A 17,214-nucleotide genomic window follows, 5' to 3' on the forward strand; every position below is an offset into this window, starting at 1 on the left:
CTTTCTTTGATGACGAATATAAGAATATGTCTAACAATTCTCCCCCCACCCCGCATCCCAGTGCAATTTCACACAATATACAGTACACATATTATATGCAGACCAGTTAGAGAATATTGCTTTAACAACTGAGATTAGAAAATATGAGAAAAAACAAAACAAAAACAAAAACACATCATGTGGCTATGTAGCTGTACAGTTATTTAGGACATTTATATGATCACACTTCCATTTTGAGATGAAAATACGATAAGAAACAAATTCACAGAAGCGTCAGGTGATATAGAGCAATGGGTCTCTGGTTATAACAAGACCTTGGTTGCCTGATTTTCTGTACACAACAACTTTATATACATCATCGTGATCCCACATCAATCAGTTTTTGTCACCCTTTTTAAAACTATTTCAAGTTTTCCCCTTTTTTCTTTTATGTTTATTACTGTTTAAAAGTGTTAAAATGACTCAGTAGTCCAAACGTCATGCTTTCACTGTCAGTTGGCACACCTGCTTTATTTTCAATGGGCTGTCCCTCGCCTCGGATTGGGTGATGCAGCTGTCTGTCAAACATCCCCGCTCATGTGTCAAGCCTTGGCCTCCAGCATCTCAAGGAATAGTTTGTGCATGGGGACCTTGCCCTGCATTTTGATGCTGTAGAAGTGCTGGACGGCCTTGGTGGCGGTCTGACGGAGCAGAGGCAGGGTCATTAGCAGCTTGCCGGCCCGTCGAGGGTCCTCAGGGTGCTGGGAGCCCTCGAAATCCTGCAGAGCCTCGTGTAGAGAGTCCTGGAGCCTTTGCACGGCCTCGATGTTCTCTATGTGCATGGAGTCTGGAGCAACGAGGGTGTTGTGGAAGAAAAGGAGACATACAAGAGGTGTAATATTCGTATTTTAAAACCACTTGTTGAATGACGAATGTAGTAAAGCAGACACAACAACAGCTTGTTTTGCAGTAGCGTCGTGTGGTTTTAAATTCTGCAGCTTGCCTCAGCAAACATGCAATTTTGGAGAGAGCTTTTCTCTTGTTAGTAGTTAATGATGCTCCTTAAATAAATGCCTACGCGTGGCCAGGACTCAAGGGAGAAGGAGAGAGAGGTACTGTAGGTCTGTATAAATATACAGTGGGACAGAAAGAAGATTCATTCCTTTTGGTATCATGGACCACATACATCCCCCCTGCTAATGAATTCAGATGGCTGCATTACTGGGATATCGTTCAGCTGAATGATGGTGGCAGATGGCCTTCATTTCCATAAGAAAGAGCAGTTGGCCCCCTTATGTATAGGCTCTAAAATAAAACCAGTTGAGACTTATTAAAAACTGCTCACTATGTATAAGTCTACATGGTAGAGGAAAACAGGCTTGTCCTCCAAAGGACGAGTTGTCAGCGAGTGTTTTAATGGACAAGCAGTGGTTTGCTTTCAGCCAATTTCACTGCACACACTCATAGTGTCAGGTCTAATCTGAGTATGCATCATATCCACAATTCATTAGATAAAATGTGAATTCGATTCAGTATTATAATTGAATCCAAGAGGATAAGATAGACTTGTCTCATCCTCAATGCACTGTGTTAGTAAAGCGAATCCAAACATGGCCGCTGATTGAAGTGTGAGTGAATTAGATCAGCTCTGCCATGTGTCATGAAAGTTGTGGAGTGAAGTGAGGCCGTGTACGAACATGTAAATGAGGCAGAAAAAAGGAAAGTACAAGGCTAATTATGTTCCTAACTGACTGATTAAGTCTCTTTTACCAGTCGCCTTCTGTGTAAATTGCATTTCTATCTTGGGAAATTAACTAGGCTATGTGGACCGCACATGTGTTCCAGCACTCTTCATTTGAAACCTTCATGTTAATACTGATCTGATCCTCGTTTGGCTACGAGATTGTGTGTGTGTGTGTGTGTGTGTGTGTGTGTGTGTGAGAGAGAGAGAGAGAGAAGAAGGGGAAAGAAAATATGTTTTCAAATGTGTGTCAGTGTGTGTAAATGCACAGGGAGTGAGTGCATGTGTGTTATCACGTGTGTGTATTTAAGGGGGTTAGGGGCGGAATGCAAAACTAACTTTGAAGAAACAATTTCCATGTAATCCGTCAGCAGCCTGGCGTCAATCCTGTCGATACTCTGCTAATTACAAAATCAATGGCCATGAATTTCCACAGCTGTCACACCCACAGGACTGCTGGAGACGAAGCTCTCCGAGGCCATGTTCAAACGAGCCGAAGTTGCCCTCTCGCCCTCCCTGAGCTTCCCTCCCGACCCCTGCTTTCCTCTCTCACACTTCTCCCTTACCTTTCCATCCCCGCGTTTCCATCGCCTCCCCTGCTGTCCACAATTCACTCTCCCATGGAGTGTTTGTCATCAGAGGACTAAAGCTCTGAGCTCAGCAATTTTCATTTTTTCAGTCAGGCAGGAGAAAAGACTCCTAACAGGCATTGATTAGTGGGGGACAGGCCCAGCCACATGAAAAGCAAACTGTCAATACGGGCGCAGCATCTTCACATTGGAACAAACGAGGCCCGTCGCTCCCCAACGCTCATTCCACTCCACTTAACACATTTTATTGACAGCCCCTGTTTTTCTAATGAAATGCTAAATATATCTCCCTCGGCTGTGGCGCGCTGGCAGCTACTGTTATGGAGATGGAGAGAATGAGAGCGCAATGTGACAGTCGCACGCATGCACATGTATCTGCACACAAATTAAAATATAGCTGCACACACACATCCACGCGGAGAGGGTTGGGGTGCTGTGTTAAATTAAACAGCCGCGCTTGTGACCTCTATGTCCCTTCTTATCAGGGATCCTTCAATGCGGAAGCGATGGTGCCACTAGATATAGTTAACCACTTCACATTTTGTTGTTTTGTTTGTTTAATTAAATGCCAACTATCTCGATTTATTTGAGATTTAATTGAGAGATTCCTGTCAAGCACGTGGTACCTTCTACCTAGTAGAATGCATATTTGGCCAAATGTTGTTAGGTGTACCTATTCAGTCTGAACCCTTATTTACAAATCTTACAATATTCAGTATTTGATTTTTGTTTGAAGAATATTAATAACTGTGTATATTTCTTAATGAGCACATAGATCAGTTGTTGCAAATTCTTGCTTGTATATTTGATAAAAAAAATTTTTTAAATCAAATGTTCCTCAGCCAGAAGGAATTTGAAACACACACTCTTTTGCTTACACTGCTTTATGTTTTTATTTTGACTTTGTGTAAATTGTGTAAATTTCAAACTCTCTTCATTTCTCCAAAATGTGACTCTGGATAGTTTACATTGTTGGGTTCTACTAGGAATGTGAACTTAAGTTGAACAATGTTTTACTGAGCTCTGTTAACCTTACCTGAGTTAGCCAGCGCGATGGCTTTGAGCGTGACAAATTCCTCCTTCTCCATGCGCAGTTTCTTGTAGCGCCGGACCAGCGGCAGGATGGCGACATGGAGGTCCAGCAGGCTTGAGATCCTCGCCTGCTCCTCGTCCACCACGTAGTCCTCTGCATACACAATCTCATCCTCGCAGGGCAGCGAGCGAAACACGATGCTCAGCACCAGGATCTCCATCCAGGCGCTCTGCAGTAGACTCATCTGGTCTGCCAGCGAGAGTGTGGAAAAACCTACAGGATTGTGCGGAAAATGTTACATGACATTTTATTTCCACCTGCTTTTAGAAGCTTGCACACTACAAACATGTGACATGGAAATAGATCAGCTCTAACATAGCTGCTCAATAACTGGTCATCTCAACTCCTCCATTTGTTTTATGGGCAACTTACAGTCCCTGTACAATCCCCAGAGCAGACTAACTTGAAACAGAGGCCGAACACTGTATGTGGTGGCTTAAGGGAGGAATATAAATCAGTCAAGTGTAGAGGCCTTTGAAACATGAGCCAAGGCTGCTTCAACCACCAGCAGTCAACAGTCAGCCCTTTTGCAACCCCGGACATAAGCACACGAGACACAGCTTACAGAGGACAAATCCACTCTTAACCCTAACTCTCTCCTATTCTTGTCATCTTTACAACAACAAAATGAAATAATGACTGAACTTAAAGTAGTTTCAGACATTATTTGTTGTTGGTGTTATCTGTTAAAATGGACAAAAAACAAAGGAAGTTACAATTCGGGCTTTTTGGATGTATGATTACGCTTATTTTAAGCGTGTGAAAGGGTTTAGCAGCAAGCTACAGTATACTGGAAGCTGTTTTATGAGTGTGATTTGACATTTTTTTTTTAAATCAAACAAACAATAAGAGCCAGTACATTTTTGGAAATCATGTTACAATTAAAGATGCCATATGTTGATATCAATCAGAAATGATATGGAGTCACTTCAGCGACGGAAGGAATTGAAGTATACTGAAGATTTGTTTTGAATTCTGAGAGAAATATAGTAAAGTGTAAAATAGTGTAAAATCTAATTGTAAATTAAGGTTTATTTTCTAGTTTTTGTTGTGAAGAGATGTGGTGGCCTGTGTTGGTGTAATGACTGCAGTGTTATGTTCTCTGGTCTTTTAAAGGCACGATTAAGTCAAATACTCATTTAACAAAAGGTGACTGCAACAGACTGCAGAATAACACCCGGTACAATGGAGAGAATTTGCGCTCAAGCATGTTCTTGTATCTTGAATTAAAACTGCTTATAATATTTCTGTCTTTTAAATTAAGTGCGTCATAGCTACGTCTGTGTGTACTACAGTGTTTTAGTCGAGGCAAGTGAAGGTCCAAGGCAAAACAAAAAATGCAAACATGTTCCACCCAATAGTCTCCCTCCTCTTCAGTCTTTCATGTTCAACCTTCTGAAGTCAAAGTGGCAATTCATCCAGATCTTGAGGTCGACCCATCAACTCTCTCCTCTAACGTTCACACACACCACATCAAACAGACGGGCATCTGAAAGGACCTCAACCAGCCACAATACCTTTCACGACTCTATGGTGAATAGGAAGGTGATTGGGGGTATTGACCAGGGCCTTGAACCCACCAACGCTGCTTACTTAAATCTGAACTTGTATGGATTGGGATCGGGCAGGTTGACTTAAAAGAGGTCCTCACGATGGTTCTTATCAAGCAAATAGAGAAACGGCAGAAAGTGAGTGAATGAGGCAGAGAGAAAAGAGTGCTGGGGGTGTCATTGATTAGTAGATTGTAATCAGTCCACCAAATGCGAAAGGGGGATCGATCCAAGCCTCAGATCTGACAAACAGACAGTTGATGGAGGACATCCGGTACATGTTTAGTGGGGGGAAGGGAGGACTACAGGATCACTGAATGTAGATATCGAGGAGGTATCAGGAATTCACTAATTTAGTTTCCCAAAAGACATTTTAGTTAAATGAAAGAAGCATTTAGATTAGTTTCTTTTAAAAAAGTCTAAGAGAAAAAAAAATCTATAATTATGAAGGAGATTCAGACTAAAACTTACAATTATTAACACTTTTAATGCATAACAACTTTCAAATAGCTCAAGAAAAAACATTAAGTCTGCATTATGTATTATTTCTATTGTCATGTGCTCAGCGTCTTTCTTCTTCATCTTCTTTATTTGTGGAAGAACCATCCCCCTCTTCAACCGTCTCTCCATTTTCTTCATCATTCTTTCCTTTTCCCCAGCCTTTTTTTTCTTCTTTCCACTCAATTTACTGAAGCAGTGGAGTGACTTCCTGGCTCCCAGGGGCCACCCTGGGGAGCTTCAGGTACGTCGCCGGGAGGCGGCTGAGTTAAGTGTTGCTGTGGAGGGAGAATCCCCCTGATGAAATATCAATATTTCACCCTACTGATTTAATGCCGTTTGACCAAACATGACACAATATTGAGCAAGCCGGGGAATGTCAATGTCTCTGTGTCTGCAGTCTCGCTGCATGGTGACAGAAAGCACGAACAAGGAATACTAGAGGTTTCCACTGCACTAAAAGAAATTAATATCTGCTGTTCTGCACAGACAAGACAACAGCAATTACAGAATTAATGCTTATGTAGTTGGCTGATTAAAATTTTAACTGAATGACTGTGAAGCTGTTTAATTACACACAGAAGAAATAAATGATACATGATAAGAAAATATCTGAGAAGCACTCTGCCTCTGCACGACAATCTTCCTCACATAAAATGGAACAAGACATAATATTTTAACTTAATGGTTTTAAGACATTATATTTTGATATGCTACAGTTTATTTAGTTAAAATCCCTTTTTACGGTGACTTCCTACTTATTACTCTTAAAGATTCAATCTAAAAAAAAGGAGCTTAAAACTGGATATGTGACTTAAAAGTAACTCAAAACAAACTGCATGGGTTCCAGTAGATGGCAGCCGGTTATTACTACTCAGCTAAGCTAATTACCTTTTAGTCATTAACCACTTAATTAGCATTTCATTTTGTCTCCCTCATGATTATATTTAGTTATTGCCTACTTAATGATGTTCGATAACACAGTGAGCAACCAACATGCTGGTTAATCCACATTGATATTTAATGTTTAAAAACACTCACTTAAAAAAATAACTTAGCATTGTCTAGCTAGCTTTTACACTGGCTGCATAGACATAGTTCTAGTAAGGTTAAAATTATGGTCTTAATTATGGCTTAATATAAGAATATTGATTTTACTAGAACACTTCACTGAGACATTGTGTGGAAATATTTAAGACAAGAGAAGAAATAACTGTCTAGGCTGAAAATGGAAAAAATAGCATTGATCTGAAATGATTAGGTCATCAACATTCACTAAAATAAAGGACTTTGTCAACAAAAGGCAGAAGCTTGTTTTAACCTAACAATCTAACAATCTTTTTTCGCCATTATTTATGATCATCGTTAGCTTTCCTTAAGCAGACTGTTTTTGTTTCCCAAATAAGTTAAAACACTAAGTCCCTTTACGCTTTCTATATGGCACCCAGTAGCTCATTTTTCAATTTCCACATCAGACATTTTGTCACAGGTGTTCAGGATAACATTAACGGTGGGTCTGTTCCCACTAATCAACTGAATTCTTACCCCCTGTGCATTTCCTCCTGTGACATATGAAAATGTGCTCTGTGAAAAAGGCCTGACGTTGGTGATTGTTTTCAGGAAAGAAATGTGTTCTGGCAGTCCAACAGTACAGTACAGGCACAGATCAAATAACTAATTGAATCCTTATTCAGTACAGTGAACAGACTGAGTGGTTGGCAGTGAAGCTTGAAGCTGTCATTGAGAGCTGGGTCTAAAACAGACAGCAGTTCACTCTCTATTCATTTAGTATCATTACAGGCCTCCTAAGAGCCCTAATGGGCCTAATAAAAAGACAGAGGTAATAATGAGACTAGAGGGCCCTATATGAGTAGGAGGAGTAAGGGGGGGAGGGGGCAAGGGAGAGCAGAAGAACAAGGAATCCAGAGTGTGTTAAAGATATGATAGTCAAGAGAGCGAGGAAAAAAATCAAAGAGGAACCGAGGGATGCTCTGAACTCAGTGAGCATTAAATACCAGAGGGTGCTGAATGCTGCTGACTTGAATATAAATCTGCGTGTTTTTGTGTGTGTGTAACACAACCATGTTTAACTTGCGATAAAAAGGTTTTTTTTAAGATAAAATATGTTCCTTCAGTTTTCAGATCTTTGCATTTAGTGTAAAAAAAATCAGATGCCCAGCTACTCACTACAAACTTTTCCGTCTTCAGAATAATGACATGCAACAGAAATCCGATTCAGTGTTGCATGTTTCTTCCCTGCTCTCTACATGTGGATGTTGAAGGACTTTTACATTAATGGAGCGATCTGCACTAATGAGTCTTATTACCTCATCGTTAAGGCCATTAGCGCAGTGGACTATGAGTGTAATGGTGGGAGTGGACGGTTAAACTGTAGGGACCCCTTTTGTCTTAATCGTTACTTGGTGACACTGTGACCTGGTGGACCCGGGTAAATTGTCCCCAGAGTGTCACATGCCCCTTTAATAACTCCGTCAGGTCTGGATTTAGATCTTCACACCACCCAAGATCAATAACTATACATAGAAAATGCAACAGAGAAAAAAGAATGAAATGTTACCTTATAAGGCCTCTTTCTTTTTCACTTGGAAAAATACACCTGAATTTGATTCTTTTGAAAACTAGTTAAGACGTATCTTTGTTCTCAAGGCATTGGCTGAAAAGGAGGACAAAGAAGAAAATTTGGGTCAGGGATGCTCCTTCTGTCCCTGTTAAAGCTGGTCTCTGAGGGTAAACTCCAAAGTGGTGAGACAGCACCCCTGCCTCAAACCCCCAGCATCCCTCTCCGGTCTAATCGCTTAATCAGGCTGCACAGCTCGCCTGTGTCTTTGTAAAGTCATTCCTCTGAGGTTCAGAGTGCTGGACTCAACAAACCTTCACACACATCAAATTGCATTAATTACAGCTGGGTTTCTGAACACACCTCCTTTACTTGAACGGAAACTTTTATATTGTGTTTTTTTTGTGGGAATTACATTGCTTCCTGCATGTTATGGCTACGACTCAGCAACGTTATATTAGGTAGGTGAAAAATAAACTGATGATAAAGCTTTTTGAGAGGAAGCACGTAACATCAAATTACACAAACTACCTCACAATCTATAGCACCATGGTTCCTCACCTGGAGGTCATGGGATAGCTGCTAAAATAAGGTTGTTCAAATCAAACTCTTGGATGAATTATGGAACTGAACAGGTCATTGACAGAGCTAAGCTACAGCCGCCAGATGTATTTTGTGTTTGAAGGCGCTAACGTCAGTGCAGCCCATGCACATGTTGGGCAACTCACAAACCAGGTCTGTTGCCATGTCGTCAGCTGTCATCGCCGCAGAGTGATGTCCCTGTTGCTAGTCACTCGGTCAGTGTACAGTTATGGCCCATGCTCCATTTTATCACAAAACTACTGTTTTGTGATAAAATATTCACAAAACAGATCCTTTCGCGGCTGGTGAGTATTGTGATGGCGGCGCTGTGTTTGTTGCATGGGCGCCAGTGTCCTGTAATTACCCAGCTGCTCACAGAAAGATTCATAGTCCTGCTTGGAAGTGGTAAACATAAATCTGATGATGAATCAGTGACTAAATAATACTTCATTTCATTTTTTTAAACTATAAATCCTTTAATTGCAGTCGATATATTACTTGTTTTCCAAGAGAAAACATCCATATGATAATTTGCTGCTTCTTTTATGCCATGTAAATTAAATATATCTGAAGACATGAGAAGATGTTACCCTTATTGTGTTCAGAGAAACCTTCATGGCCTTTTAACCTAGTTTACTGAGACAAAACATTTAAATGTACCGACTATGACTAGGTTTGATTGAATAATAATTGAACTGGCTGCATGTGCATCTTTGTGCATTACTTGACTGGATCAATGGCTTTCTATACTTAAACACACTGAGGTCCAAAGTGTCTGCTTCAACTGATAAAGATGAGAATAACAGAAGATCTAAGAACATTTGCATAACAAGTATTATTTAAGGATTCATCAAGAACGAGAGGGGGACTCCGTCAGTATTTCCCTAAATAAATCAATTTCACCATAGGCCCTGTGCAGTCTCCTTAAGTAAGTAAGAGGATTGCGTTCTTTAAGTCTGGGATTGAAATGGAATACATTGACATAGGGGCGGATCCCAGCCCCCAGACTCTCCCGCCCCACCCAGTCAAATCAAAGGTTTCAGCTGCTCTTTATTGATTAGATTTTAGAATATGGGACTAGCTTCTCCCTTAGGTGCAGATGAGTAGCAGATGTTAATTATCCTGTGTGTGTGCTTGCGAGTGTGAGGGTGGATGGGGGAGTTGTGTACAACAGTCGGTGAACTACTTCAGTGATCTCATACTGTAACGTTTCAGCAAATCCAAAAACAAATGTTCCTTGCATCACTAACAACATCTTGTTTTCAATCATTTTTTTCTAAATATTGTGATCCATAAGATTTAGATAATCCTACTTTTGTCTCTTATGTAGCAGAGTCAAAACATATTCTACTAGTTGAAAAAATAATGAGATAATCTATTGATATTAGAAGTCCTGACTTCACATCAAATCTGTATTTAATACATTTTCTAATGATGTGTTCAGAAAAACCCGATCCCAGCAGTCATTCATTAGCAGTCACATCTCTCTACCTGGGATATGTTTGGCCCAGCCAATGATGACCACCAGCTCGCGGTCGGCCAAGTCGCACAGCGTGGTCAGGGCCTTGATGTCTCCGTCGGGCATGGTAGGGTCAGGCATGGCATAGATCTTCTCTGGCTCCACCACCAACAGATGGGAAACGATCTTTGTCACTGAGGGAGAATGCAGAGAATGAGAGAGGGAAAAGAGAGAGAGCGATGTAGCATGCTACACGACAATTTTAGGCAATAGAGAGTGGATAATGCTGGAATGCAGAAATTACAACACTAGTGGAGTATGCTAGATGGAGTTTCGTCCAAATAATGAATCCAAAACTGAAACTTAAACATCCATCTATACATCACCACGGTAGATATACACGTTTTGTAAAATCTTTACATGTTGTTTTTTTATTTGCATCCAAAACTCAAGATAAAAAAAAGAGATACTAGAATTAAAAGCTGAGCGACTCACATGGCTTTTTGGCTGGTGGGGGGATGGTGAGGCCGAGATACGTTCCATTTTCTGCATCCAGCCTCCGCTTGTACTTCTGTCTGCCCCCTCTCACCCGGTCCAGACGCACGCCTGCAACAAATATCACACATGCATAAATGGCAGCTAAACCAAAGACACTTTGAAGAGTGATTATTTAGCAGAACAAAATAAATAGGAATTATTATGACCAATTCAGTTCTGTGTACAGGTTCATTTTTAGCTTGATCAACTAAATCTACATAATTCGATTTAATTACAGTGGACTGTTTTGTGCTTTTACAATAACTACTAAAACCGCTGCTGGTGGTAGCATTGTACCACTTTTATTTCAGGTTATTATTAGGAAGCATGTTTTGCTGAGTCATAAAACTTCAAATATTTGAATGTTTTTAAAGTTTACATTGCACATTATATGTATGTTTATTTAAAATACACTGTATAATTAAGTAAAATAGTACTTTATTCCTAAATGTATTGTAGTTTTCTTCCTTTATTTCTAACCCTTTGACAGTCAGGCAGCCCTGTTCAGCGTGAGCATACAGATGTGACACATCTGGGATTATCTTCAAAGCCCTCACAGAGGACACAGCCTCGATTCACCTTACGTGCCGAATTTACACGCTTGCATTAAAAGTTGTTTGAGCATCGAGGGAGAGCAAACAGATTTTACATGGTCAAGTGGAATTGAGTCGTGTGAGATTTCCCAGTGACTCGCATAAATTCCTTTGATTCCCCTGGAAACAAAAGAATCCGATTAGGATGGTCTTTCAATTTCCTGACACCGACTATCCACTAACCTAATTACCCACCGTGCCCAGAGGGAGCTCATTCTTCCCAGCAAACACAGTGAGATCATTTTATGCCTGGCAGATTGAAGCTAAATCGAGAGCCCCTCTCCTAACACAGCTTTCCATTTGTACGCCTTAAAGTAATCAATAAGGCTTGCAAATAGACTTCTTGTTCTTTGAACACATGTGGATGCAGTTTTAATTAGTCAGTTAGGCAGCTAGGAACTGGGTTTACGATAGATGGAGCTTTAGCGGTTGTTTTTACCATTATTCTTGGTTAAGTTAAATTTAAAATTATAAATTGTGCTCCAGGAAAGTGCATGCATGTACTCCAGATATTAAATCAATTCAGTAGCTTCTCTGTTTAATGACACACAGAGGGCTAATATAAGAATATGCAGTTAGCAAAGGCTATAACTTTAAAACATATTAAGCTGGTATATAGAGTATAAATTCATAGACTTGTCAGTTTAAGTGACGGTGAATTGTTGCTGTTTTTGTTCCAGGCATCTACCACCATAAACACACACACACAGAAACACACAGAGACACTGATTTCTCTGCCGTAGGCTGCTGGGTCATGTGGCTGCGACAAGCGACGAGTGACCAAACAGCCGGAGTTAGAATTCCAAGATCTGCGGGGGCTGTTTGAACTGGAACATCCAACTGGCCCATAATTAATAGACGCTGACAAGAATTAAGAGCTCAGCGCTAACCAGTTTCAGTTTACAGCTTAGCGGCGCTGCAAACAGCACAGGCCCAAGGCAGGAGGGCAGAGAGAACGAGGGAGAAAGAAGAAGGGTTAGATAATGCTGAAGAATGAGAGGGAACAAGCTGGAGTTTTTTTTTATGAATGTATCAGTTTTCTTTTTTTTTTTTCTTTCTCACACTTTTCCCCTCTCCCTTTCACCAGCGGGCGCACGTCTCCTGCCAGTCCCAGCCACCGCCTGATCTGACCAGTGTGGGATTATCTCCTCCCCATGTGATACGGAACAGTACTGAGAAGCTGACCACAACAAGACAGCTGGATGAGGCCCCTTGTCGAGGGCTGGAGAGGGAAGGGAGGGGTTGTGTCATCGTCAGCACCACATTCCACTCCCTCAGGCCCAAAACCACATCAGCCTCCATGATTCAAGACAACGCTGGTCCAGAGGAGAGCTTGTGACAGGGCAGTAAGACAACCCTTGACATGGAGGCCAGGCGGCTCCACAGATCCTCTTAAATAGCATCTAGATCCATTTTTTATGGTTACCGGCCCTTTATAAAGTGTGACAGCCAAAGTATGGAAGCAGATGGGTGAGGTAGTGGTGCAAAAGATGTGTGTGTGTGCTGAATGTTACAAATTCGGCATCATCATACACTATAGTACTCTCAAAATGCTGACTGAGAGAGAGAGACCGTCCATCCTTGCTACGTGTGTACTCACGTGTGTGCGTAAGGAAAGATGATAAGCCATATTTACATAGGAGAAATCTTTACAGCCACCTGATCCCGGCTTCCCTTTCACATTTACTATCTTTATTGACTTGTAGAACTTAAAGCAAATTCCCGACTAAAGCAGCTGTGTTACATTTATGTGACAGTCACTGTGTGTGTTTATGCATCATATAGATTTATTTTATACTACTGCGCTGTATTTATATACCCGTTTACTTCAATAAAGTAGTCCCTAAGAGTCGCTAAAATACTGTCAATACTGTGTTTGTCATATTTTATTTTATAAACAGTAAACTGTATAAATAAATGAAAAACAGACCTACAATAATTTAAATTCCCCTTCTCTGTGGAACAAAAAGTTTAAATTTATTTTATTTAAGTACTGACACTAAAGATAATACCAGTAATGCGTTTGTCGGTCTCCATTGTTGTTAAAACCCTGAATTTCCCAAACCAAATACAGTCTTCGATCTCCTAAATGCATGATATCAACTACAAGGACCTAGGAAAAAAGCAAGCCATAAATATATACGGCAAAAACTCCCAAAAGCTCAAACTATGTAAGATTCAATGACTTGATGCAGGAGAAGAAGAAGCTAAAATGTGCATGCGTCTCATACAGCGTGTGCTGAGGTTGTGCGTGACTACATGAACATGTGCATGTGTGTGTATCTCACGCAACTATTTTCGGGCCCTCACCTGTCAGAGGCGCTTCTTTCTAGAGAATGTGTCAGAATTGGCTGGCTGGCTATCGCTGCCAAAGGGAGATTAGGAGCTCCCTATTTTAGCTGAGAAAAAAAATCAGAGGGATGCAGTGTGTGGCCCCTCCTATAAAGCCGCGCTCCCTTTACAAAGCACAGGGATGGTTCCCCTTCTGGAGCTACATTCGAAGGCCAAGTCTGTAACCCCGCGAAGAGCTGAAGGCATCGTGAAGCTTTTGTTTAAGTCTGGGTGGGCTGGGAAAGGAGAAGGGGGGAAATGTGTACAGGACATGAAGTGTGTGTGTGTGTGCGTGTGTGTGTGTGTGTGCAAAGGGGTGGGTGTACAGTATCAGGATGGTGGGCCCCACCTGCTCTAACCCCTGATGGGCTGACAAGACAAAGCCGGAGTTGTTCTCCCATATCCCCGCACTGGCATCGCTCTCTTTATCACGCTTTACACTTTTCATAAATCTGAGCTGGCATGTCCACAAGGGGTATTATAGTGTATTACAGAGCCACCCTGACCACAAATGCGCCTGTAATCGAAAACATCTGCCTGGCTGGAGCTGGCTGGGTCGATTCAGGATCCCCAGTGTACTGGCGTTCACTTTTTGTGGCGTTCGCACAAGTTGTTGTGTGCGCTGGAGTGGGTAAAAGAGGAAAAGAAGTAAAGGAGAAAGGGAGTCTGCAGGAAATGTGTACCTCAAGGTCCGATTCCATGTCGCTTGTCAGTAGTGATATACATTTGACGTGTGTGTATGAATGTGTGTGTCTGTGAGTGTCGGAGGGTTGTAAAGAGGTCAACACTTCGCTAAATCCCCTTCTTCAGAGGAACACGTGTTAGCATCCGTGTCTGATCTATCACCTGCCAGACAGTGAGGACAGGCCAGGGCAGAGCCTCTGGGTGGGCACTGACTCTCAGCTGCAGCCTGCCAGATACTCTGACACCCTAAAAAGCAAACAAGGCCCCATACATGTGCTGTTAGATGGACATGTTTGTGGTACGAGAAAAAACAAGTGGCAAGGGGGTCAGGGGGCTTTCTGTCTTTGCAGTTTAATTCGCTGCGGAGAAATACATGAAAAATACATGTGGTTTTGTAGATGTATGATATTTAAATACACAGTATATCTTTTGATGATGTAATCTTATAGTATAGATTGGTTTCTGATCTAAGCCTATTGATTGGGAAGGGACCTGACAGTCTGTGATATTGGATATGGCTTTACTAATCTTTTGTGTATGTGGCCGGAGGAAAATAAGGCTGTAACATAACCCTGGTAGCCACGTTCGCTCAGGAAAGACTGCTGATCCCTATCTGTGGTCGGGCGAGGGCGAGACAGCGGTGTAGGTTGCCAAAATAGTCTGGCAGCTTGTATTCATCCACCACATTACAGTGGTGTCAGAAAATCCCCACCAGCAAAGAATACAGCACAGAAACACCAAGCTGTCACTAAAACATCAAGCGCTGACTTCTGAAGAGCAAAGGCTTAAGTGTCTTTCATTCAGATTATTAAAATGTCTTGTTTTTGATAGAAATTCTGTAAATCTACAGGCCTGGATGCTTCTATTTCAGTGAGACAAGTTAATTTGTTAACATGATGTGATACTTGCTCAAAAGCATTCATATAATTCTGTTGCAGCACTAAAACTACAAAAATAATTTCCAATCTACAGAAGAAAACAACAAAAGCAACTTAAAACAAAAAGTCAAAAATGCAAAATCAGTCCATAAAATTCTTGCATCATTTAACACCATACAGTAATGCTATGGGGCATTAGCACTGCTATTAGCTGCAGGCACTGACTCCTGGCAGTAGTGACTGACACCATACCTTCCGCGAGTTGTAATTACGTGAGAGTTTTTCCACTGGACCTGTGACCTTTTATCGGCCTCAGCTGAACATTTGCGGGGTCACTGAGCAAAGGCTGGTTTCCTCAAACGGCCGTCTGCCGCTAATATCCACCCAGCTCGTCCAGGTGCTCTACTGTGACATAGCAGTAAAGCCAGAGCAGACAGGAAACCTGCCATCTACAATAACTTTTGTCTCTTTGATTTTCTCGTCAGACACAAGATGCAAAAAAATAATTTACTGTCACAATAAACTGGTCAGACAGAGTCAAAGTCACATAATCCACCTGCATTACTTAGGAAAGGAGAGACGTGATACTTAACTGTACAACTTGTATTTAATGAGACATTTTGTAAATTGGGCAGTTGCTATTTTAGAATACCTGATTTGTTTAGACCTGGACTCTACTGCAAACTCTCCTGAAGCCACCAAACTGTGTTAAAGAAGTGAAGTCAGCCAACTAGTGGCAGGTGCCTGAGAGGAGTGGTTGTTCCCACCCACTGATGGTGCTGAAAAACCCTGGCAGCTGGCACTTTATCATTCAGGATGGCATGTTTGGCATGAGGTAGAGAAACATTAGATACTTTTAGAACAACTGATCTCTACATCAAGTTCTCACAGCATAATTTCTTAGGATGCGGCGGCCCCATCAAAAGTAAAAAGCAAGCAGTAAAGTCCAAACATTGAAGCCATCGCAGAAGTGCAGTTCCTCAACTCACCACTTGAGGCTGGCACCACAACCAAATCAATCTCCATTGACCTCCATGGTAAAATGCTCAACTTAATAGCAAAAGCTAACATGTTTACAGGTACAAAAAAACTTTTGGGTCTCTAAGCTAATTGCAGGACAATTGTATGGCGGTGGATTTTTAACCCATTTAAATTATATAGTTTAAATAAGTTTTACATAATTAACCTTGACCGAAGTCGGTGCACTCCCACATCACTGGCTGTCCATTCCACTCTATGAAGGACATTTTAAGGGTTTCTCCAAAAATAATCATATGATTAGCTGCTGAATGATCCACTTTAGTTTTTTTATGTTTTAAATATTGCAGCTAAATTTGAACTAACCCGAATACAGTATGAGACACATCTTAAGCTGCTGTCCTTCTTTACAAAAAAGACCACTTTTGCACATTTAGCTTATTCTTATTATTTAAGCCTATTTCCAATACTTATCTTTGGTAATTCTTGTTGCTCTCACGCCGTTTTATGTATTTTTTTCTTGATTTCAACACACAGCCATTATGCCAATTCTTTGCAGGTATTTCTGTGTGCCTATGCACCTTCTATTTTCAATTACAACTCCATTGTTGAACTTGATGATAGTCTACTCAATCTTCATGTCTCCCAAATGATTTGTTTATATATTTTTTAGTGGAAACCAGTAGAAATGTGTGTGTTAAATGTGCTTTTCTGTGGATTAAAACACTTGTGTTGGTATTACTCCTTTTCTGTGGTGAGCACTCGGGCACTTGCTACGGTGATCTCATTGCCTGAAGTAGGGCAAGAAACTGTCCCCCCACTGACTCCATCATCAAAGCCTCCTCTACAACTACAAGAAGCCAAGCTACGCCATAATTAAATATCTTTTTTTCCTTTTAATTGAATGCCATCATTTTAAGAGAATCCCCTACTGTGCCACATATTGTGGCTGAGACTCTCTGATCACACTGACTGTCCACATCAGTGGCTTAGCTTGGCTCTCCACAGACAATACCCGCTGTTTTTCCTTTAAGCTTGCGCTAATAGTTTCAGCTTTATTACTGTTGTTTTTTCTGGCTCCGAGTCAAAAAGGCTCGGTGTGAGATATTTGGGCTGGAATGGAGACATCAAGAGAGGGGCCGC

General features: G+C 41.2%; 1 protein-coding gene across 1 annotated transcript in view; it reads right to left on the bottom strand.

Moving 5' to 3' along the window:
* Window positions 1-474: 474 nt before the first annotated feature.
* The window catches only part of esrrgb (estrogen-related receptor gamma b), a gene marked incomplete at its 5' end in the record, with an annotated part of 32,985 nt that continues 16,245 nt past the window's right edge, over window positions 475-17,214 (bottom strand). Inside the window, 4 exons of the mRNA XM_084559862.1 lie at window positions 475-826; window positions 3,347-3,616; window positions 10,103-10,264; window positions 10,566-10,676. Coding sequence (XP_084415988.1) covers window positions 582-826; window positions 3,347-3,616; window positions 10,103-10,264; window positions 10,566-10,676 — 788 coding nt within the window. The 3' untranslated portion in view covers window positions 475-581. The remainder of the gene's footprint in view (window positions 827-3,346; window positions 3,617-10,102; window positions 10,265-10,565; window positions 10,677-17,214) is intronic.

The sequence above is a fragment of the Chelon labrosus genome, assembly GCF_963514085.1.
Source record: "Chelon labrosus genome assembly, chromosome: 14".
Taxonomy (NCBI): domain Eukaryota; kingdom Metazoa; phylum Chordata; class Actinopteri; order Mugiliformes; family Mugilidae; genus Chelon; species Chelon labrosus.